At 39.7% G+C, this 24,760-nt stretch overlaps 1 protein-coding gene across 15 annotated transcripts in view; it reads left to right on the plus strand.

Annotated features, from left to right (window-relative positions):
- Positions 1–24,760, plus strand: part of magi2a (membrane associated guanylate kinase, WW and PDZ domain containing 2a) — a 682,885-nt gene that overhangs the window by 235,377 nt on the left and 422,748 nt on the right. For 13 of the 15 annotated variants that reach the window (XM_043713779.1, XM_043713778.1, XM_043713782.1 and 10 more), the window contains one exon: positions 12,475–12,591. In XM_043713779.1, coding sequence (XP_043569714.1) covers positions 12,475–12,591 — 117 coding nt within the window. The other 2 variants (XM_043713786.1, XM_043713787.1) reach the window with 2 other exon arrangements.

Consider the following 24,760-nt stretch of genomic DNA (forward strand, 5'->3'; position numbering starts at 1 on the left):
ACTCTCTAAAGTCCATTAGGGAAGGAACTCTGCCATTCTTACCTTATCTGGGTTTCATGTGACCCATAGCAATGTGGCTGACACATAACTGTGCTCTGGGCAATTAGGTTTGCCTAAAAATGCTAGCTACTTGAGGTTTATCACATGATTCACATGTTCCTTCAGACAAAAATAAAATTGAGACCATCCTTTCTGGGTGTCTTTGCAGGCATTTTTCACTTCATTTGTGCTGTGATTCAGAAAAGGATGAAAGGCATGTGGTCAGATGAAATGTAGATAACCCTTTACCCCCTCCAAACCTTCATTTTTCTTTCTGTCTTACCCTCCTTGTCAACATGGAAGGTTTGATGCTCCCATGTTTCCACTCAACTCTTGAATCCAAGACATAAACCTACCAAACATTGACATGTATCACCCTGCCCTCAAGGTCACGATGGTAGACACTGTTGATGGCCCCCCTATGTACAATACCCTGTGCCCCCTCCGAAGCTGTACCATTGGCCACCATTGTATGTTGAGTTGTCCCCTCACAACTACCATCCTCTCTGCGTCACAGCATGCTGCCTCCAATCCCATAACTGACATCCTCAACTTAAGCAGTGGCTCATGATAACCAGCCTTAACTTTCAGTCCCAGGACTGATCATGGCCAATCTTTCCTGACCAACTGGATTGTCTATTGACAGACATGACTGATATCTGACAAGACTCCTGACCGATAGCCATGCAGATCATTGACTGACTTATGCTGGTCACTGGACTGGTTACTCTGGACCTGCAGTATTGACTATGGTTCATTCCCTGGACTAATAATAATACAAAACCCCTGACAGTAATGCTCCAAGTGAGCAACAGATCATGTCCAGGCCTTTGGACTGTTATCCGACAATGCTCTCAACTCTATGTGCCAGCAACCTATGACTGATGATAGTCCACTTTAACTCACCTTAGATTTTAAGACATGCCCCTTTGATTGAAGTACATTTGATGTATATGCTGGGTAAGCTGCTGGCACATGCTACCCACCAGTGTGTCTATTCCATGGAATGATTATTGCTGGCAAACATAACGAACTGCCTGACAGCAGCACTACAGTAACAGATATTAGTGAGCTCGAAGGTGCAATATTCAAATAACAAACTGTATTGTAATTCAGTCAGAGGTGTGCCATGATGATGTGGTGAGTCTGGTGCTTGTCCAACACCAGATTCCATGGATGAATGATGATGGTGGTCACTGCTCAAGATGTCTTGGAGTGCTGGCCAAGGTAGATGTCTCCAGACTCGGCCTCATTCCTGATGTAGTGCTTTTGCCCGAAACGTAGACTCTCCTGCTCTTCGGCTGCTGCCTGACTTGCTATGCTTTTCCAGCACCACACTCTCAACTCTGGTCCCCAGACATGGCCATCTGCCACCTCCCCACTCAAACGTTCATGTTGAGAATTTTCATGACTTAGTTTCTCTCCATTGCCTCAGAAAACTGCATATAAATAAGATGACATTTTCTAATAAGTGTTAATGCAGCAAATAGGCACCATATCATTTACTAACGAGGTTCTCACTTAGCAGTTGAAATCCTATGTGCAGAATCAGACATGGGTTTCTTAGCATCAGGAATCTAAGTTTTCATTTCTCACCATATTTTCCAAGCTGATTTGCCATTGTCCAAAGTAATCAGAGCCTAGGAAAATTCTGATCTAATTTTGATCATCTGAAGCAGACAATTTCTCACTACTGTACTTATCTCACCCAGTATTAATAGAATCAATTCATCTCATTTTCCTTTCTTCCCGTCCTTACAAAATGTCAAATCTGCTTGAATATTTAGATTCCAGATGTGGTCAATTTGCAACCATGTTTCTGTAATAGCTATCATATATCTATTTAAATTATAGATATAGATATAAACAATTCATCCATATTGTTACAAACGCTGTATGCATTCAGATAAACAGCCTGAAAACATAGGAATGGGCCCTTCGGCTCAAGATGTTGGGTTGAGTGTGATGCCAAATTAAACTAATCCTTGGTCCATATCCTTCCATTCCTTGCATATTCATGTGTTTATCTAAAAGTCCCTTAAATATCCCTATTGGATCTGCCTCCACCATCACCCCTGACAGCACATTCCAGACTCCTACCACACTCTGAGAGAAGTCGGCCCAGTCACCATGACTGAACAGTTGATCTTGGAAGAACCATCAACCCCACCCCCCAATGATAAACAGGAGGAAGAGCATCCAAAAGAGTGTGGCAGAAAGACTTCACTCACAAGTCTTTAATTCTGCATTTTTTTAAAAACCATTTTTCTTTACTCTGAACTTATTCTGTTATACAAACTTTTATACTTGTATATTTTGTCCCTTGCTGTCATACTTTGGTTATCATTATGTGCACTATTGCCTTGGTCACTGTCTTGAAGCTTTCCAAATTTCCCTTCACATGAACCATCTCCCTCACATTTTAAGTTAAAATCCCTCTCTGCAGTCTCATTATATGATTCACTAGGACACTGGTTCTAGCACGGTTCAGTTCAAGCTATCCAACAATACAGCTCCATCTTTTTCCCGTACAAGTGCCCATGAATTGAAATCCATTTCTCCCATGCTGTTATTTCAGCCAAGTATTTTCATTCTGATCATTTTAACGTATCCCAGTTTACTTTTAGCTCAGGTAAGAATTGAGATAATTACTTTTGTTTTTTTAACTTAGTCCCTAATTCTTATGTTTCCTTAGCAGAACACTTCTCTTAGTCTTACCCTGTGTAATTGTTTACGACAGCTGGATCTTTCCCCTCCCATTCCAAATTCCTCTCCAGCTCTAAGGAGTTGTCCCTAACCTAGCACCAAGCAAGAAACATAGCCTTCAGGTCTGAAGTTCTCAATGAACTCTAACTATTCTGTCCCTTACTGTAGTTGTTGTGTTATGCATCACAGTCATCATGTCAGTATACCTTTAAGAGACATGGTCATGATATCTTCACTGTATTATAGTGTAGTGACCTGAGATATAAGGGTCCATCTTACCCGAAGATCACTTGAAACTGGAATTATGCTGCTCTGTATAATTTACTAGTGTAATACTAGCCTAGATACTAAGTGCCTCAGGGATATAATGATTAGATGAGATTGCTTACAGTGTGGAAACAGGCCCTTCGGCCTAACAAGTCCACACCGACCCACCGAAGCGCAACCCACCCAGACTCATTCCCCTATTTTTACCCCTCCACCTAACACTACGGGCAATTTAGCATGGCCAATTCACCTAACCTGTACATTTTTGGACTGTGGGAGGAAACCGGAGCACCCGGAGGAAACCCACGCAGACATGGGGAGAATGTGCAAACTCCACACAGTCAGTCGCCTGAGGCGGGAATTGAACCCGGGTAATGTTTTACTGTAATTGTTAGCTGTAACAAATGACCACTACAATATCTATATCATATAAGTTTCTTGTGTGATGAGGAAAAACATAAGCATTACAACATCAGGTAAATTAACAGCATTAATTAAAAGCATTACAACATCAGGTAAATTAAAAATTCCTTTTTGCTTCCCACATTTGAATGGCTCCCTGAACTGCAACGCTGTGGTTCATTTGCTCATGGTCTTTACAGTCCTTGCTGTCATCCACATAAGCTGCAAGAACATCGAATCTATTAGACGATTGCACAAGCTGAGACTATTCCATGATGTAGTATATATCTTTTTGGATTCCTATAATTGCCAATCTTACAACCCTCTCCTGATTCTGATCATGCACCGAATTGGAAATACTTAGCTTAACAGTGCCATCTTCTGGAATTAAATGTTGAGGTAACTTACCCCTCCCTGAGGTATCCGACCTCCACTCCTCAACTCTGAGCTGAACTTCTTCAAGCTGCAGACAATTGGTATGCTTTCTATGTATTAAAGGAGTGTTCATCAGTTCCTACAATCTATAGCTGCAACACATCAACTGCACTGCAATCTTTATTTTAATTTATGTTCAAGTTTTAAATATCATTCAATGATTACCAATGGTTATGTGATATTGATTAAATAATTATGCTATAAACTTAATTTAATACTTGCAGCTTCCCAGTACTATGTTAAATACTGCCCCAGTTTAAAAGAGATAAAACCTTAAAACTCACCATTCACCTACGATCTAGTCAGTCAAGGACAGCAGATACATGCAACACCTCACCTGCAGGTTCTCCTCCAAGTCATTCACTACACTGACTTGAAAATATATCTCCATTCTTTTAATGCCATTGGGTTAAAATCCTGGAACTCCTTCCCTTATAGCATTGTGGTGTACCTACACCAAAGGACTGTCATGGTTTAAGACCGCTTACCATCATCTTCTTGAGCAATTAGTTATGCCTGACAAATCTGGTGGAGTTTTTCAAGAAGGTGACCAAGTATGTAGATGATAATAGGGCTGTTGATGTAATATATACTGAATTTGGTAGCGCCTTTGACAATGTACCACATCAGAAACTGATAAAGAGGGTAAAAGCTCATGGGATCCAGGGTAACTTGACAAGTTAGATCCAAAAATATTGGTGCTTAGTAGTAGCAGAAAGTATTGGTGATGGTAGTGTGACTGGAGCCTAGTGTGCAACAGCATACCACAGGATTGGTGCTGGGTCTCTTGTTTGTACTATTCATAAATATGTAGAGGAGAATGTGGGGAAGTGGGATCATAGCTAAGTTTGTGGATGACAGGTGGTTGACAGTGATGAGGAAGGTGTTAGGTTACAGGAGAATATAAACAGATTAGTCAGATAGGCAGATTAGTAGCAAATAGAATTTCACCCTGATAAATGTGAGGTGATGGACTATGGAAGAAGGAACAAGACAATGGATGGCAGAACACTGAAGCTCAGAGGAACAAAGGAATCTTGGAATATTTGTCCAAAAATCTCTGAAGGTGATGGGCAAGTTAATAGGGTTGTTAAGAAGGCATTTGGGACGCTGGCCTTTATCAGTTGCAGCATAGATTATAAATGCAAGGATGTCATGTTGGAGCTTTGCACAACTTTTATTAGACCAGAACTGGAATACTGTATGTAGTTCTGGTTGCCACACTACAAGGATTTAACGAGATTCACTAAGATGTTGCCTTAGATGGAGTATTTCAGCTGGTAAGAGAGGCTGGATAGGCTCAGAATGTTTTCTTTGGAGCAGAGAAGGTTGAGGTGATAGAGGTGTGTAAGATTATGAAGGGCATGAATAGAAAGCAGCTGTTTCCCTTAATCAAAGGGCCAATAACAAGGGGGCATAGTTTTAAAGTGAAAAATAAGGGATTTAAAGGGGATTTGAGGAAACACATTCTCGCCCAGAGGGCACTGGGGTGCTAGGAGTCTGGAATGTACTGCCTGGGAGATTGTTGACAGGCAGAAGGTTGGAGGAACACAGCAAGCCAGGCAGCATCAGGAAGTGCAGAAATCGCTGTTTCGGTGTAACCCCTTTTCAGAAGAAGGGTTACACCTGAAACGTTGACTTCTGCACCTCCTGATGTTGCCTGATTTGCTTCTTCCTCAAGCCTCCTGCCTGTCTATTTTGGATTCCAGCATCTGCAATTATTTTGTCTCTGGGAGATAGTTGAGGCAGGCAACCTTACAACCTTTAAAAAGGACTTGGATGAGCACTTGAAGTTTCAGAACATCTTAATTAAAGTCAGTAGTCACATCTGAAAATCCAGTTTCTAGGCATATGTACTATTCCAAAACCATCTCCCCAACTCTAGATACCCATCTGTATTAATTTAGGATGTTTGGTCAGCATGGGCACGTTGGACCAAAGGGTCTGTTTCTGTGCTGTGCATCTCTATGACTCTCTTTACCCTATTATATGGAACATGTAAATATTATGATACAAAAAATGTTTGTACTTAGTTTCTGCCATCTACTTTCAACTAAGAAATGTATGAAACATTGGTTGCAAATATAACATTGCATTCACTGTGCTTTGTTTTTTTTAAACTATGCAATTTATGACAGGAAATTATATGCCACAAGATACAAATTGCAAGAAATTGCTGTGATTACACTGCTGTGGCCATTAACATCACAAAATAGAATCTTACTGTTGGTCTCTCAATGAGTGTCAAGAAATATATTGCTGTAAATATGAATCACACTCACTGCAGAAAGATAAGGCTGCTATTGTATAAGGAACCTTTATTATGATATTTGTGTTCTTGCAACACCACTTAACCTTTAAAAGGGAAGAGTTAAAAATATAGTCTCTCTGTGGGCAGTAAATTGCTTCTAGGGGAACTTAAACTTCTTCCCCCTTTTCACTCACTTTTTCTCTCCTGTATTTTTTTCTTTTTTCTAATTTGACTCACTTCATCCTATTTCCTTCTTCTCTGTTCATTCTTCTGCTTTCTCTGCCATTAAATTTTACTGATTAAAGTTTTCTTGCCCTCATTCACACAGGTGACAGATGTCCTGTTGATTCCATTATCATTTCTCAACTCCAGTTTATGACATAAAATTAATCAAAGCTGAAAGGTGAAGAAAAACATGCAGTTCAGGGTGCAGGATGTGCCATGCTTTGCTGCAGCAAGTTGCAGACTATGGTTTTCTGAAATTTCTTCCTGCCATGACTGCTACTACCATTGAAGACTTTCCTAATATATTTCTTTATTCCCAAGTAATTAGATATGTACACAAACTTGCATACATTAAATCAGGATTAAAGTAGCTGAAAAAGTGAAGACAATTTTTTTTTCACTTCCCATAGATGTATAATGCATATCGAGCAAAGGATTGTTTATGAGACATGTAACAAATCTATCGCTTGAAAATAACATTCAGTAATTTTACCCTATTCAAAGGTCTCATCACCTATATGTAAAAATGCAATGCTGCATGAACAAATGTCAGTACTCTTAAATCTCTGAGAGCTCACCACCACCTTCTCCAAATAGAGATAGGCAATAAGTACAGGCTTAACCAATGATGCCCTCATTCCCATGAACAAGTACACAAACAAACTCATCAGATTGAAACTCCAAGTATTGTCAGTGAATTGTGATTACCCCACTCCACAAAGATCACAAATTTGTGTAAAGTTGCAATCGCCTCCTGCACCTTCTCAAAGTAGAAAAGGATGGGCAATAGGTGCTAACCTTTCTACCAATTCTTGCATCATTAGCATGAATGAAAGGAATGCAATAAAGTCAAACACAATAGGAAAATGACTAGCAATACTTGTTAATATTGAATTCAGTACGTCTATTTCAAAACACATAGCTACGTTATGTGAGAAGGCTGTGTTTCTTTGATACTTCATAAAGTAATTGAGTAAGTTCTTTGAATCAGTTTTTTCAACCAAGAAACATCAGCATTGTGCTCTTAAAAATGGATGAAGCCATTTGACTTTTAACTAGCCACTTCCAGGTATGACTTGGATATTTTCTGATCAACCTGTTCAGAGATGTTATTACACACTCTTAAGAAGGTGGCACCTCTTGGTCCAGAGTTTGAACATGACCACTACACCACATAGAACTCCAAAAACACCAGTTATATTGTAGAGACTTTCTCATAAATCTGTTCATAAATGTAAATGCACATCTCTGGAGTAGGTGGGACTTGTACCTGGGCCTCTTGGCTGGGAAGTAAGGACAGTGTGACTGCAATTCCAGATATGATGTAAGATTAAATGAGAATTGATAAATCAATTGTTCATTGTTCATCAAAACCTGTTTGAGATGTTTATGACTATATTAATTGCATCATTGAAATGTTGCTGAGGGGTCACATACAGTTTTGGAATTATTAGGATAAACATTGTGACAATTTTAGCTATCAGCACAAAATTTGAGCTATTTATCAACATATGATGTTGCAGACTAATTATATTCAGACAATGTCTTTCTTTTCCACCTAAAGTTTTCATACTACATGCATTATGCTATTTCTTAAGGGAATTATATCCATGACAAGTGACACAGCATATGTGCCACTTCTTAAGCATCAAACCCATGAATGTTGTATACATCTGGACCCCCTGAAATCGTACCGAGGATCCTGTTCTCCAGTGGGTTTTTTTGGCCTTCAGTATTCAAAGATTGCAGCTTCCATATTTTTCGATGTGTAAATTGAAAAAGAAATATTCTGTGATGAACAAATTAATTCATTCCACATAAGGGCAGAATAACACAATAATTTGGAATAGCACGAAATATGCTTTGTTATTGGGAAGATGAAGAGAGTGCTGGGAAACGTCTAAATCTTTTTCAAAAGATTTATTTTTAAATATGGAGATGTATCACCACTTTTAGAGTTTTGGCACATAGGCTCTAGCTGGTTCAGGTTCACTATCTACCATATTTGGTATTAGGAAATTGCTATCACCCAAATGGTCCCTTTTCACATGTTTACCATGCCTTCTTTTGTGGACATGCAAATCAAGTTTATTTTCTTTCATAATATTTTTTGTTATTTCTCAAATTTGAAAATAAAGCTATTGTCAGTTATCTCATTTTTTTCTGATAGCAAATCATTTTTTCATGTTTGTATGTGCGTGGACAAACTCATCAGAAGAAAAAGGAAAATTATTTTTGGTGTAATTCCTTTGTTCAAAGATGTTCTGAAAAAGAATCAAATTCCCTCCTGACAAAAAGACAAGAAGCATACAATTCAAAAAGAACTGCCCAAGTTCTTAACTAAGCACAGTCTATGTAGTTACTTGGTACAAATACATCTGATCATATGGGCAAAAACACAATTAAAATTTCACAAACATGTTAAAAATTGACTATGTGAATTATCTTTGAAAGATGGCTGTGATAAATATCAATTTTCGATTTAGTGCAGATAAAAAGATAAATTATTTTATCAAAGAAATAGAAATTTCTGGAAATAAACAGGCAGCATTAGCACAAACAGGAATTGAGTTAGGAATATTGGAATGTAGGAACAAGAGGCCATTTAATCCCTTGAATCTGTTCTGCCATTGAATGGGATCATGGCTTATATGATCAGGTGTACCCAAGAACTTTGTGGGAAGCTAGAGAAGTGTTTGCTGGGCCTCTTGTTGAGATATTTGTATCATCGATAGTCACAGGTGAGGTGCTGGAAGACTGGAGGTTAGCAAACGTGGTGCCACTGTTTAAGAAGGGCGGTAAAGACAAGCCAGAGAACTATAGACCAGTGAGCCTGACCTCGGTAGTGAGCAAGTTGTTGGAGGGAATCCTGAGGGATAGGATGTACATGTATTTGGAAAGGCAAGGACTGATTCAGGTTAGTCAACATGGCTTTGTGCGAGGGAAATCATGTCTCTCAAACTTGATTTGTGTTTTTTGAAGAAGTAACGAAGAAGATTGATGAGGGCAGAGCAGTAGATATGATCTATATGGACTTCAGTAAGGCGTTCAACAAGGTTCCCCATGGGAGACTGATTAGCAAGGTTAGATCTCATGGAATACAGGGATAACTAGCCATTTGGATACAGAACTGGCTCAAAGGTGGAGGGTGGTGGTGGAGGGTTGTTTTTCAGACTGGAGGCCTGTGACCAGTGGAGTGCCACAATGATCGGTGCTGGGCCCTCTACTTTTTGTCATTTACATAAATGATTTGGATGCGATCAAAAGAGGTACAGTTAGTAAGTTTGCAGGTGACACCAAAATTGGAGGTGTCATGGACAGCGAAGAGGGTTACCTCCGGTTACAACAGGATCTGGACCAAATGGGCCAATGGGCTAAGAAGTGGCAGATGGAGTTTAATTCAGATAAATGCGAGGTGCTGCATTTTGGGAAAGCAAATATTAGCAGGACTTATACACTTAATGGTAAGGTCCTAGGGAGTGTTGCTGAACAAAGGTTCATAGCTCCTTGAAGGTGGAGTCGCAGGTAGATAGGATAGTGAAGAAGGCGTTTGGTATGCTTTCCTTTATTGGTCAGAGTATTGAGTACAGGAGTTGGGAGGTCATGTTGCAGCTGTACAGGACATTGGTTAGGCCACTGTTGGGCATAGGTTTAGGGTGAGAGGGGAAAGATATAAAAGAGACCTAAGGGGCAACGTTTTCACGCAGAGGATGGTACATGTATGGAATGAGCTGCCAGAGGATGTGGTGGAGGCTGGTACAATTGCAACATTTAAGAGGCATTTGGATGGGTATATGAATAGGAAGGATTTGGAGGGATATGGGCCGGGTGCTGGCAAGTGGGACTAGATTGGGTTGGGATATCTGGTTGGTATGGACGGGTTGGACCAAAGGGTCTGTTTCCATGCTGTACATCTCTATGACTCTTTACTCCATCCCTATGCATAATCCCTGAACATCTTTCGTTAAAAGAATCTCAATATCAGAATTACATTTACAATTAATCAAATGTCAATTGTTTGCAGGAGAGTTTTAAACTTTTACCTCCATTTCTGTTCAGAGGTGCCCTAATGAAGAGATTTGTGATTTCATGTGTAATTTAGCTTTCTAACACTTATGTTCATGTCCTGAACTCCCCTACCAGAAACGTTTTTTTTAAACTTTGGCTACCTCATGCGCTCACTTTAACATCTTTCAAACATTGATCAAATCACACTTAGTCTTTTAAATTCTATGGAATAGGGTTTGTGTATTCCCCTTTGTAATTTATTTCTTGAAGGTTACCATCAAAGGTTAAAGTATGGGATTCAAAACTTTGACAGTGGGAGCATTGTATAACTGAAGCCTGATTTCTACTTGCTTGTTTATCTGTGAAATAAAAGGACTAGCATTCAATTTGCCTTTCTGATTATTTTCTGCACCTTTTCAGAACAAAATGAAGAAGAGTCCACCCGAGTGGACCCAGATGTAGAATGCTGAGGGGTGGATGGAAGATGTATTTCATAGTGGTGCCTAGAGAAATTGTGATGAGTAACCCAATTCTTTTATGTCACAACAGTTTTCCCACGCCATAAGTAGGTGTTCGTTAGTCGCAGAGTGTTTTGGGGCCCCTTGACATCCTGAAAGGCAATATAAAAAAACGATTTTTTTTTTCTTTTTGAACTAGACTTTTTTCGTGTGTTCAAATTATCCACAATTATATAAGTTTATTTTATCAGAAAATAACAATATCTGCAGCCGGATGAAGTTTATATTTCTAGTTTTCATGATAGAGAGAAGTTTATACAAAAAGCATTCGGAGTACGAAGACATTGTGATGCCACCAGATACAAGATAGTTGTGGTACTTTAAAGAATGTATATTAATTGATAAAAATGCTGACGTTTGTTTTGATGTTATTAACCAAATACATTATATTTTTACAAATAGTATATGAAACAAAATAGCTAACTCATGCTGCATGTTGCTGTTTTCACATTTTTCATATTTCAAAACAAGTAAAAGTGAAAAATTTCAACCACCGATTTTAACTTAACCAAAATCAATGGAGCGTTAAATCAGAACTTGTCCCGATCTGGGAGGACGGGTTAGCTTAAACCCCCTTGTTTACCAATCCATTTGCTGTCTTTTTTTATGCCATGCCATGGCCTGGCTTGGTGCCACACCAAGTTACCGTGATGAATCGTCTCTATACAATTACATCATGGTTTGCCCGTGCCCGTATGTCATTGCATTCTCCATAATGTGAGTGATTCGAGCTTATGTCAGTCGTCAGAGTACATCTGTTGTTGTAAGGACGGTATTTTCACAGGCTGCCAGAAAGCATCTGCATCAGTCGGCGGGCTTCACGTCTTGATGGAATCTTTCTTCGGTTTCACAGCCAATAGGAATGAGCGAATTGCTGTGAGCTGCTCCCTTGGGACCTTGCTACTGTATGTCTCTGGTGCCTGCACGGACACGCTGTGACATTACGACAGACAGGGCAAGGAAGAGGTCAGCGCTGCTTGGCGCTTAACCTGTGAATAGGAGCAGGGCTTCCAGGCAAAAAATGCAGCAAGAATGAGTGCAACTGGAGTAGCAGTGCTCTGGTGAGACGGTGGCAGTAGACGAGTATCTACGCTTTTCTTGTGTGCGCCGAACCTGCAGCGACCGACGTTTTTTGTCGATGGGTTAGATTCTGCACTGTGGGAGTGGAGTGACCGACTACTGACAGTACGTTCGAGCTGTTTAGTCCCGTGAGCATAAAAATACAGGAATTTCTAAAAGTAGTTCCAGATTTTGGTTAAATCACAGCAGCTCTGAGGGCGTGAAATACAACAAAGAGTGAAACGAATTCATTTCCATTTCAGACCATGGAGATGGGCTGAACACTCGACTGAAGGAGTGTATCATTGATTGCTCTCTCTGGTGTGAACAACCCAATCTAACAACTCGTATTGAGATTTGAGTTATCGAATCTTGTATATTTTGCGTGAATAATTTATTTGCTGATGAGATAACGGTGAGCACTATTCCGGTACAGACCTGGGTGGGATTTGGTTAAACCCCGCTCCTATCGCTGACAATTCAGCAGACGCTACACACTCCTTGCTCTCTGACGACTGTGCTGTTTCCAGGAGTACGAAATGTAACCCTTCTTCTGTTTTACAGGAGGCACTGTTGACAAGGACCTTCGTCACTACCTCAATTTACGGTTCCAAAAAGGTTCGGTTGACCACGAACTTCAGCAGATTATCCGCGATAACCTCTACCTACGGACAGTACCCTGTAAGTATCGGTGTTCTTCCAGGAGCTTAGAAGAAATGAAATGGTTAAACAGTAGTATGTTTGTCTTATAATTGAGAATTAGTTTTTAAAAATAATAGCCAATGTGAATATTTTTTGTCGATATGAATCTTTTGAAATTAGATATTCATCAGGTCCTTATGTCATTGCTGTCAAGACCCTTCCGTATTTTCTACATTTTTTTAGTTGTTGTGGAATATCGTAATTGATAGCAAAGGGTGGAATGAATTGTTTAATCGAGAAAGGCCTTTATCTTCTTGAAGTCATTTCCTTTCCAATTTTTTTGTAATATTGAGGCGTCTGTATGTGCTTTTTAAAAAAAAATGAACGTTTTAAAGGTTAAAAAAAACGTTTTAGTACTCCAAAATTGGAAATTAGGAATTGGTACCATGTGCACGATTCTTGATCATGTATCAGAAAAAAACATGGATAATAATTAAATGAAAACAATGTCTCAGTTGTAGAAATGACTGAAAATAGTTCAAAATTGAGTAACAAGCCATGAATTCCAAACAAACAAGTGTGGTGCACTGAAAATTCGAACAAATCATGAGGAATGGACATATTTTGTGAGCCTGCACGCAGATACTGTAACATTGTTAAAATAAGTTATACCAAAGTTGACATCATAATCTTCAGCTGGTCTCTTTAATATGGCAGTTTGTTGAAGCTGACCTTTCATCAAAAGTAAGTTGAATTGTTTTTGATATATAGAATGTTGTAGGTGCATACAATTACACTTCATCTTTAAAAATTTGAGTCAGCAGCACATCCATGTTGTACAAAACAGCAGTAAACTGTTTTATTGAAGTTAAAATTACTTCGATTTCTTGAGTTCTGAATGTCTGGACAGGACTTTGGGTAAAAAAAATTATGGAAATCATTTACTAAAGAAGCACTATTATAATTACATTAATTGTTCAAATATATCTTACTAACACTGAAGAATGAATTCTTGCATACAATTCTATACATTGTGAATGTCCATTGTCTGCTTATGAGCTGCATTGGGCAGAAGTGTAGGTTGGATGGGGGGTGGGGTGGGGGGGGGGGGGGGGGTGAGGTGGTGGTGTGCATCCTTAAAGGTGGCTGGAGGGCAAAATAAGGAGTCAGTTAATCCAAGCACATTAGTTGCTTCTCCTGCCCTTGAGCCAGAATGATGCATGTTGAATTCTTGTTGGAAAATTACATTAACAATTAATTTTAGTTGCAAGCAAAAAGCATGCTAGAGAAATTCAGTAGGTCCAACAGCATCTGTAGTTACAGAAACTTTGACTCTTTGTCAGAACTGAAAGGAGCTAGGAAAGGGTGGTTTTAATACTGATGATGGGAGTGGAGTGCAGAGGATGGAGATGGTGCTGTGAGAAAAAGGAAAGAAAGGACAGGCAAACAAAAGAATTGCTAATGATAAGTCCAGATGGTGATAAATGCCAGATAGGGTGCAAATGAGAAGTGTGCATAGTAGAAAATGGGTTGGCTGTGCTGGAAATACCTATGCTGTATCCGTAAAAAATACCCCAAGCTTCCTGTTGTCTGCTATTTCAGCATGCCACAATGTTTCCTTGCCAGCATTTCTGCCTCAGGTCTGCTGTAGTACTTCAGCAAAGCCCAACGAGGAATGTTAACGACATAAGTAGCTTGCAGCGTTCAGAACTCATCATTGAATATAACAATTTCAGAATATGAACATCCTCCTCTGCATTTTCAACCTGCAGCCACATCCCTGGGTCTTGTCTTGAATGGATTACTTCTACCACAGTCAACCCATTTTCTACCATTCATACTGCTCATTAGCACTTCACACAGCATTTATCAACTTCCACTCCTTTTTGTTAAGCAGGAACTTTAAATGTGCCAAAATTACTTTTGACGTCATGATTCTGTATGGACAAAGCTGCTCTGAAATTATCTTTAAAAACAACAAACTACAAAATTGAGTAGCTTCCCTGGTTGTTTACCTCTGCCTGCCACTATTCTCTAAATCTGAACCTTATGACCAGTAGAAAAATGAGTTGTCTATGGGGACACCAATTATGTCTTATGGAAGAGAAGACGAAGAATGGTGCTGGCATTTCTGAACGAAAAGCTTAGAAGTAAGTATTTTATGAGCCAGATTCATGTCAGTGGGACACTAATGAAGTTTTAAATCTTATGTTAAGCTTCATGGATGAAATTTACAAGTAAAAATAGCCATTCGGTGCCAACAAGGCATGGTCAGATTTTGTTAGATTTCAAAAGATACAGGATTATTCCATAAAGCAGTATGAATTGACCGAGACTGCAGAAATTCAATTTGAAAATTCCTAATTCCATGTTTGTATTAAAATTGCTGTGTTATACTAATATGGCATGTATGGAAAGCCTTTTTAACTCAACTTGAATTTGTTTTTTGGCAAAAGGCCTTTTGAATCAAAGTTGCTGCTTTAAAACAAATTCTTAGGGATGCAGGTGTTTTCAACAGTCTCTGGCACAAATGGGACATTCTACAGTGTCAGAAAGGATGGAAGATTTAATGATTACACCACTATGAGAGCGTTCATATGCAAGGTGCTAGCATTAGTTGAATGAAAGAACCACAGACAGAAGGAATTATGAAGAGCAATTATAGTATATCTTGCAGGATTGGAGTAGAAATAATAGGTAAATTAATGTCTGTGCAACAGTTAACCTGCCTTTCAAATGTGATCCAAATATCATTACAGAATAAGCTGCCGAAAGTACAGGAAGAGTTTTTGAAGTGATGCGCAGTTCACAAATTGAAGAAAATTAATGTAAAGATTAATTGTATTAATCATAAAAAGCCTTGCCTTCATTACCAGACATTAGACATTCATTTAATTACACCATATTTGATAGTGGTTACATTTAGATTGTATGTGGAACAGATTGTTTCAAATGTTATTTAGATTCATCAGTAAGGATCAAAATAAATGCAAAGTGTATGAAAATTCTACTTTCATGTTTGTGAATGGCAATATATTGAAATTACAGAAAAGAATGGTGATTCCATGTGGCATAGCAGGAATAATCTATTTTAGTGTAGATATGGTTATAAATGAGAACTCCTTCGCTGCTGTGCAACCCTTCCAAAAGAAGAGCAACACTGAGATTCAACATCGAATGTGAATAAGCAATGAGATTTTGAAAGTTAATAGATTGTCAGATTAAAAAAATATATATTTTTGCATCCCCTTAACAAAATCTAATATTACTAATCAGAATATTAAAGTGATGTTAATTCCAGTGATAAAAATTTCATTGAATAAAGCAAATTGTCTTAAAGTTACACAGTCCTATTGAAGGCCATTGGTATAGTTGATCAAATTACAAAGCTCAATGACAAGAGTAATGAAAAATGTGACATGTAAAATGGATTGGAAGGTGCCTTTTTTTTAGTCTTCCACACTTGGGCATTTTAATATTTGGTAGACATGGCAACCGGATTCTGCTCCTGCTAATAGCCTGTGGTGCTTTATAGATACCCAGTGTTGAATTGGTAGATCTGCTTGAGGTCTGTGCCATTTAGCATGATGAATGTGCCTCTCAACATGATGTAAGTCATTCTCAGTGTGAAAGCAGGACTTGGTCTCCACAAAGTCTGAATGTGGTCACTCTCACCAATCAGAGCTGAAAAATGTGTTGCTGGAAAAGCGCAGCAGGTCAGGCAGCATCCAAGGAGCAGGAGAATCGACATTTTGGGTCGATTTTTCCTCTCCATTGACATTTTTCCTCTACATTGGGGAGACAGGCCGCCTACTTGCGGAACGTTTCAGAGAACACCTCTGGGACACCCGCACCAACCAACCCAACTGCCCTGTGGCTGAACACTTTAACTCCCCCTCCCACTCCACCAAGGACATGCAGGTCCTTGGCCTCCTCCATCGCCAGACCATGGCAACATGACGCCTGGAGGAAGAGCGCCTCATCTTCCGCCTAGGAACCCTCCAACCACAAGGGATGAAAGCAGATTTATCCAGCTTCCTCATTTCCCCTCCCCCCACCTTATCTCAGTCCCAACCCTCGGACTCAGCACCACCTTCTTGACTTGCAATCTTCTTCCCAACCTCTCTGCCCCCACCCCCTCTCCGGCCTATCACCCTCACCTTAACCTCCTTCCACCTATCGCATTCCCAACGCCCGTCCCCCAAGTCCGTCCTCCATACCTTTTATCTTAGTCTGCTTGGCACACCGTCCTCATTCCTGAAGAAGGGCTTATGCCTGAAACGTTGATTCTCCTGCTCCTTGGATGCTGCCTGACCTGCTGCACTTTTCCAGCAACACATTTTCAGCTCTGATCTCCAGCATCTGCAGTCCTCATTTTCTCCTACTCTCACCAATCAGTTAACTCTGGAGCACCAATGTGCTTATCAAAGTGGCTCACTTGGCACTCACATTGCAAGCCCAACTCCCAACTAGTGAGACATAGACAGATATGTGTGGAGCAGGCAGATTGGTGAAGATGAGGTAGAGTATTGAGTATGTTTTTCCTTATTGTTGGTTCCTCACCACCTTTTGCAGACCCATAAAAGCAGCTATATCCTTAGGACTTGACCAGCTTGGTCAGTGGTATTGCTGACGATCCACCCTTGGTGGACTGCATTGAAATACCCCACCCAGAGTACATTCTACACACTTGCCACCCTCAGTGCTTCTTCCCAGTGGTGTTCAACATGAAAGAACACTGATTCAACACTGAGCAAGGATGGCATATATACTCAGCAGGAGGTTTCCTTTGCCATGATTGACCTGGTGCTATGTGAGTTCAGAGCAACTCCATCCCAACTGTATACCACTGTACTGCCATGTCTGCTGGACCTGCCCTGATGGTGAGACGGAATATAGCCAAGGATAGTGATGGTAGTGTCTCTGTATATGGAAGGTATGATTCATGAGTATGACTGACAGGCTGTTGTTTGACTAATCTGTGAGATAGCTCTCCCACAGTTTTGGTACGAACCCCCAAACATTAGTCAGAAGAAGTTTGCAGGGTTGTCAGGGCAGTGTTGTTGTTGTCGTTTTCAGCACATAGGTTGATGTCAAGTTTTATTACTTTTTTGAGACTTTCTAATTGTTCTTACAAATTAGTGACATTTTCAGAGGGTAGTTAAGACTCAAAAACATTGCTACAGGTTTGGAGTCAGATATAGTGGGTGATATATAGTCAGGTGAAGAGGCAGAGTTTCTTCCCTAAAGGACATTCATGAGCTCGATGTGTCTTTCTGACGATAGACAATGGACAACATTAAAGCAAAAGTGAGGACTGCAAATGCTGGAGATTAGAGTCAAGATTGTAGTGCTGGAAAGACACAGCAGGTCAGGCAGCATCTGAAGAGCAGGAGAATCGTTTCGGGCAAAAGCCCTTCATCAGGAATGAATGCAGAATGGACAACATTAAGACAGTTAATTCCAGATGTTTGTTTTTATTGAATGCAAGTTCCATCATCTGCTATGGTGGGATTCAAACTCAGCTCCCCAGAATATTATCTGGATCTCTCGATTTAAGAATCGAGCGATAATACCATAAAACATAGCAGAAATTAGGCCATTCAGCCCATCGAGTTTCCTCCACCATTCAATCGTGGCTGATACGTTTCTCAACCCCATTCTCCTGCTTTCTCCCCAGAACCCTTGATTCCCTTGACATTCAAGAACCTATCTATCACCATGTTCTCAATGACCTGGTGTGCACATCCTTCTGTGGAATTCTGTCTGACTAAAGAAATTTCTCCTTATCTCCCTTTTAAAGGTCCTCCCTATACCCCAAAGTCGTGCCATTGGGTCCTAGTCTCTCCTGCCAATGTAAACATCTTCCCAATGTCCACTATGTCCAAGCCATTCAGTATTCTATAAGTTTCAGTGAGAACCTCCCATCCTTTTAAGCTCCATCAGGTATAGATCCAGAGTCCTCAAACATTTGTAACACGTTAAGCCTTTCATTTCTGGGATCATTCTCATGAACCTGCTCTGGACCCGCTCCAGGACCAGTATATCCTTCCTCAGGTATGGGGCTCAAAACTGCTCACTGCTACAACATGGGATAACCCCCCGCTAATTTAAACCAGCAACACAGAAAAGATTTACCCAATGCTCTAATCTGTGAAAATTCAAGAGGCAAAGAACTATCCAAAAAGTCACTATTTAAAGTAAAAATTAACAACTTTATTTTTAAAGTCTAACAGAGAATAATTAATTAACAACTATTTACAACTCATTTATCTAAACCCATCTTTTACCTCCCCCCTCTACAATACTGGTCAGATAAAATCCCTGATTAAGATTTACAGAAAAATTCAAATTTCAAAACCAGCCTGCCGTCAAATCTTCTCTTTGTATCTTCCTCTGTAGATTTGTTCTCCAGGTCGGTATCGATGTTCTTTTCTGTGCAAACTCCTTCTCCAGACAGGTACCTCACAGAGAGTTCTCACTAGCAGGCGACATCTGTTGGTCTTTTGGCAGTTCTCTCACAACTGTTCAATTTTTTCTGGTTTTATATCCCAAAATATCAGATTGATTCATTGGTTTTAATATTGTCAAAATACCAAATTCAGACTTGATTGGAGTTTGGTATCTTGGGGCATAATTTAAACTGATTGGAAAAATTTGAATTTGTTTTCGTCTCATAGCAGCCTAGCCAGTGCTTGCTGTTCTGACCAAGCATTGCAATGTGACCCCTTGTTCCGGATTCTCTGTGCCTCTCTAAGTCCTTACTAATTTTTGACTCTCTTAAAGGTACAGTACCCCTTACATCTTCATAACACTCAGAATACTCTCAATGTGTCTGGCCAGAGCTTTATAAAGCCTCAGAAGTTTTTAAATTCTAATCATAGCATCCCCACAATGTGGAAACCCACCCAGACCCATCCCCCTATCCTATCCCTGTAACCCTGCATTTCCCATGGCTAATGCAGCTAACCCTCACATCCCTGTAACTATGGGCAACTTAATTTGGCCAATCCACCTAACTTTGCATGTCTTTGGACGGGGGAGGAAACAGGAGTAACTGGCCGAAACCCACGTAGGCATGGGATGAACACGCAAACTGCACACAGACAGTCGTCCAAGGTTGAACGAACTGGTGTCCCTGGTGCTGTGAGGCAGCAGTACTAACCACTGATCCACTGTGCCGCCTCTCCTCTCAAAATAAGTGCCAACATTATACTTGCCTTCCTAACTACCAACTCAACCGGCAAGTTTACCTTAGGAGAATCCTGGACTAGAACTCCTAAGTCCCTTTGCACTTCAGATTGCTGAATTTTCTCCCCATTTAGAAAATAGTCCATGCCTCTATTTTCTTCTACCAAAGTGCATGACCTCACACTTTCCCATCGCCGTCGCCTCTCCAATTCTACCCAACTGTTCTCATATCTTGGTTTCCTGAACTTAAGTCCTTCCTCTCTGTTGTGGTAATATTATCATTAACTATCAGAACAACCTCATCTAACTTTTCCAATTTCCTGTTATTTCTAAATGACCAGTAACCTGCAAGATTCAAGTCTTAATCTGTGTCATCCTGCAGCCAAATCACTGGAGTGGCTACCAGATTTTACTTATTCATTTTTATCTGTGTTTTCAATATCTGTTTTGTTTCAAATGCTATAAGCATTCAAATACAGAACCTTTTTGACTCCTTTACTCTCTTTGTAAATTCGAATCACATTTGTCAGTTGACTTATTGATTCATACTCCAATCTTTTCCTGCTTACTATGTCCTATATTAATGCCTTTCTTGCTGGTTTTAACTCTACTCTTGATTTACCACATCTACTCAATGCAATCTCTTGCCAAACTAGAGTTTGGTATGTAAACGTTAGCTCAATTCCCTACATTCCCAACTATCTTAACCCCTTTCCCTCCATCCTTCACACTCCCTCCCACTCTCCTATGCATGCACAGTTCCTTTGCATGTGAGGTTATCGGAATTCTACAAGGTGATGTAGTTTCTTGGATTTTGCCTAGTGTGCGTTTCTACTTTGGTACACGTGTTCAGGGGCAAGTGATGCCAAATGTCAATGAACATTGCCTTAAACATTTCAGAATATTCTACGCAATACATAAACAACAAAACTTTAAAATAACTGAGAAAATTGTAATATTGAAAAGAGGAATTATCATGACACATCTACACTGAGACTTCAAAGAAGCTGAATGCTTCTCTACTCGAGAAATATTAGATATCACCATGTAGGATATGGTACTAAATTGCATGGAGAAGTTACATGCGGTAGCTATCAAAATATTATGGTAATGTGATTGTACTCTATATGGCTAATGTCTGATACACATGCAAGATGATGAAATGTTTTCAGATCATAAGCAACAACATAGACAATTTTGACCCAATCCTGTTGACAGGAAACTAACAGGCTTCTGTTGTTTTAAATCATGTGATGTTATTTTAGACTTAATGAAAAGTAATATCTGTCAGGGAGTAAAATGGGCAGTAGTTACGGTCCATCAGTTTCCTGCTGAGTAGCTTAAATCAAAATGAGTCCAGTACATAGTTAACCAGAGATGTGTATCTGCATTTCAAATACTGAAACAGAAAACCAAATGTCAAAGCTGACAGTTGGTCACCTGCCCTTCATCAGCGACAAGGCATATAACTACTGGCTCACCTGCCCTTGGCACTCCTACAGTTGCCGCTTCTGCTGTATTTTACAATGTCACATGGCATGGCTGCCTGCTAAACCTTTGTAGTCTAGTAGCATGCTGGAAGATCCCTTCTGTTCAAACATTCTGAATTCTACATGGCAATCTTCACCTGTAATTATTTACATTATTCTAATATACATTCCAACACTTTTTGATTAAGAGGAATCTGATTGGGTGGTAATTTGTCCTATTTCTTTGTGAGCAGAAAATACCTGGGCAATTTCCCCTTTTGTAAGATAGATGTCAATGTTCTAACTGTACTGGAACAGCATAACTAGGGATGCAAATAGTTCAAAGAACATGTCTTCAGCAACTCCCTCGATAGCATCTTCCAAACCCATGATCACTACCATTTAGAAGGACATAGGCAACAGATACATGTAAACACCACCACATGCAAGTTCCCACCAAATCACTCACTGCCCTAACTTGGAAATAAATAGTTGTTCCATCACTGTTGAAGGAAGTGACTGTGTCAAAATCCTGGAACTCACTCTGTGACAGCATTGTCAGTGTACCTACACCAAATGGACTGCAGCAGTTCAGGAATGAAACTCCCAACATCACTTCAGGACAACTAGGGATGGATTCCTTGAACGACTGTAAAAGAAAATTACTAGTGCCAAAAGCCTTTGCTGATTCCTGGACAGAACTATCTTCTCGATATGAAATAGAGTGAATGCTGAAACTGGCATATTGCAAATGATACAGCCTTGTTTTTTTAACATGGTTTTGTTTCTGCCATTAGACATGAGGAGTTATTTATCCTCCAATTGTTTGAATTGTGAATGATGGTGGTGAATTAATAGTGAAGGACAGCAAAACCTTGATTTGATCCTTTGGTCGTTATGAGCTCATTTCAGCACTGTACAACGTGCAATATTTGTTTTTAACATTTATGTACCCCTGTGTTGTAACTTCAGCAGGTTAGTACCTCATTTTTACGGTATACCTGGTTTTACAGCTGGTGTGCTCTCCAGCACTTCACATTGATCCAGAGTTATCCCGAGGCTTGATGGTAATGCTGGAGTGAGGGGTATGTTGAACCATGAGGTTATAGATTGTGATTGAACATGATTGTGTTGCTGTTGATGGCCCATAATGCTTCATGTTACCCTGTTTTGAGTTGCTGAATCTGTTCTACATCTACCCCACTTCCACTCAGCACAGGTGTTGTGGCACACAACATAATGGTGGGTTGTCGTTGGTATAAAATGGGGCTTCATCTCCACAAGACCAGGCAAGGGTAATTTCTACCAATATTATCATGGAGATATGCCGCATCAGCGATAAGTAGATGCTGAGCATGAGGTCAAGTAAACTATTTTTCTCATGTTAGTTGACACACCAACTGTCACAAGGCATTATGGCAAATACCTCCGTCAGAATTTGGCCAGCTCAATTAGTTATGGCGCTATCAAACTCCTTTTGGTGATAGACACTGAAGTCCCCCAGCCAATGTAAGTTCTGTGTCCCTGCTGCCTTCCTTGCCTTTCCAAATGGTGTTCAAAAGTGAAGGAGTACCAATTTATCAGTTGTGTGAAGGTGGCAGATGGTAACCAGCACAGAATTTCTTTGACTCTGTTTGACTTAATATATATGTGGCTTACTGGTATTGTGAGTCAGTAGTACAAATTTCCTTGGGCTACTGTCTCCTCTCAATGTACTGCTCTGCCACCACCTCTGGTGACACAGAAATTACCTGGGGATGATAATGGAAGAGCATGTCAGGCTGTTGCTTGATTTATTTGTAGGACAGTTTTCTCCATTTCAGCACAACTTCCCAGACAGAGAGGCCTGGGGGTTCTGGAGCAATGAAGTTATTGAAGGTGGCAGGGGATATTAAAAGAGTACTTAGCAAAATATATTGGGTTTTATCATGAAAAATAGAGGTATTGATGACAAAAGCTGGGGACGAACTTTTTGGAAAGCTCTGTTTAGGCCATAGCTCAGTCAGTTCTGATCACTACACTTTATGAAGGATCTTAAGACTTTAGCAAGTGTGAACAGGAGATTTACCAGAATGGTTTCAAGGAAGAGTGATTTTTAGCTACATAATTAAGTTGAAAAAGCTGGAGTTGTTCCCCTTGGAGCAAATAAGACAGAGGGGAGATTTGATGGAGATGTACAGGATTTTAACAAGATTAGATAATGTAGTCAAAAAAAGCTGTTTGCATTAATGGTTGGTACAAGAAATGGGGGACACTGATTTAAAATTCTGGGCAAGAAATACAAGAAGGATATGAGGAAGAACGTTTCTCAGCATTGGTAATGACCTGGAACTCACTGCGTAAGGAAATGATGGATGTGGAAATGATGAATGATTTCACCAGGAAATTAGATAAGCTTGAGAGAGATACACTTATATGGTTACATGGATAGGGATGGGGAATGGAACTGATTGGATTGTCCCACAGAGAACAGGCGTGGACATGTTGGACCAAGAGGCTTCCTCCTCAGCCATATTATCTCTTGAGTCTCTGGAGTAGGGTTTGTAACATTGACTGGAATGAGTATTCCTTAGTATCTGTTGCATGGTTGAACTTTTACTGTGTCCAGTACATAGGTTGGTACCATTTGTTTCGACAATTCTTAATTGACCTTTCCACAGCAGTTTAACACAAGTGCATAGTTTCCTACATCATTTCAGAGGGCATTTAAGAGTCAAGTACACTACTGTGGATCTGGAGTCACATGTATGCCAGACCAGGTAAGGTTACAAGATTAATGGGATGTTAGAGAACCCTGTGGGTTTTTATGACAATTTTATCATAATGTCACTTTGTTATTTTCACTGTTACTGACAGCTTTTAATCCAGCCTTTTATCTAACCGACAGAACTGAAATTTCTTAGCAGGGTGTACTGGAGTTTAAATTTGTGACCACGCAACAATACATCAGCTCTCTCGAATACTAGACCAGTACACCCACAACGTTACCATTCCCAGTAAATGATCTCCTTAGTGTTCATTCAAAGGATAAATTAATATCTTCAGGAATCCACAATGAAAAGAGGATGTACTGAAAATAAATAAAGCCAGTTAAAAGGGTAAAGCCCTTGGTCTGGATGATTGCATCTGTGTATTTTAAAATAGCTTGGAGAGGAGATAGCAGATGTATTGCTCCTCATATATAATTTTCTGGCAAAAAGTTGTGCCAGAGAACTATAGATAAGTAATTCCAGTATTTAAGAATGAGTACAGAACATGTCCATGAAAATAATGGAATTATTATCAAAGACAGTAGAAGAATATCTAAAAATTGAAAAATATAATTGTGAATAGTCAATGTAGATTTCAAAAAGGAGGAACCTCCTTTAGCCTCATTTATTTTGCTGGACTACAGATGTAAAAATGGAAAAGAGACTATTTCACAGACCATGAAAGAAAATGTTGCAGTTTTGAAAAAGCTAGCAGGATTCATTGCATGATTAATCTGTAATCCACCACCTTGTAGTTTTGCTATGACATTTTTCGTTTATCAACCAGTTATGAGGGTT

The sequence above is a fragment of the Chiloscyllium plagiosum genome, chromosome 23 (assembly GCF_004010195.1).
Source record: "Chiloscyllium plagiosum isolate BGI_BamShark_2017 chromosome 23, ASM401019v2, whole genome shotgun sequence".
Classification (NCBI taxonomy): domain Eukaryota; kingdom Metazoa; phylum Chordata; class Chondrichthyes; order Orectolobiformes; family Hemiscylliidae; genus Chiloscyllium; species Chiloscyllium plagiosum.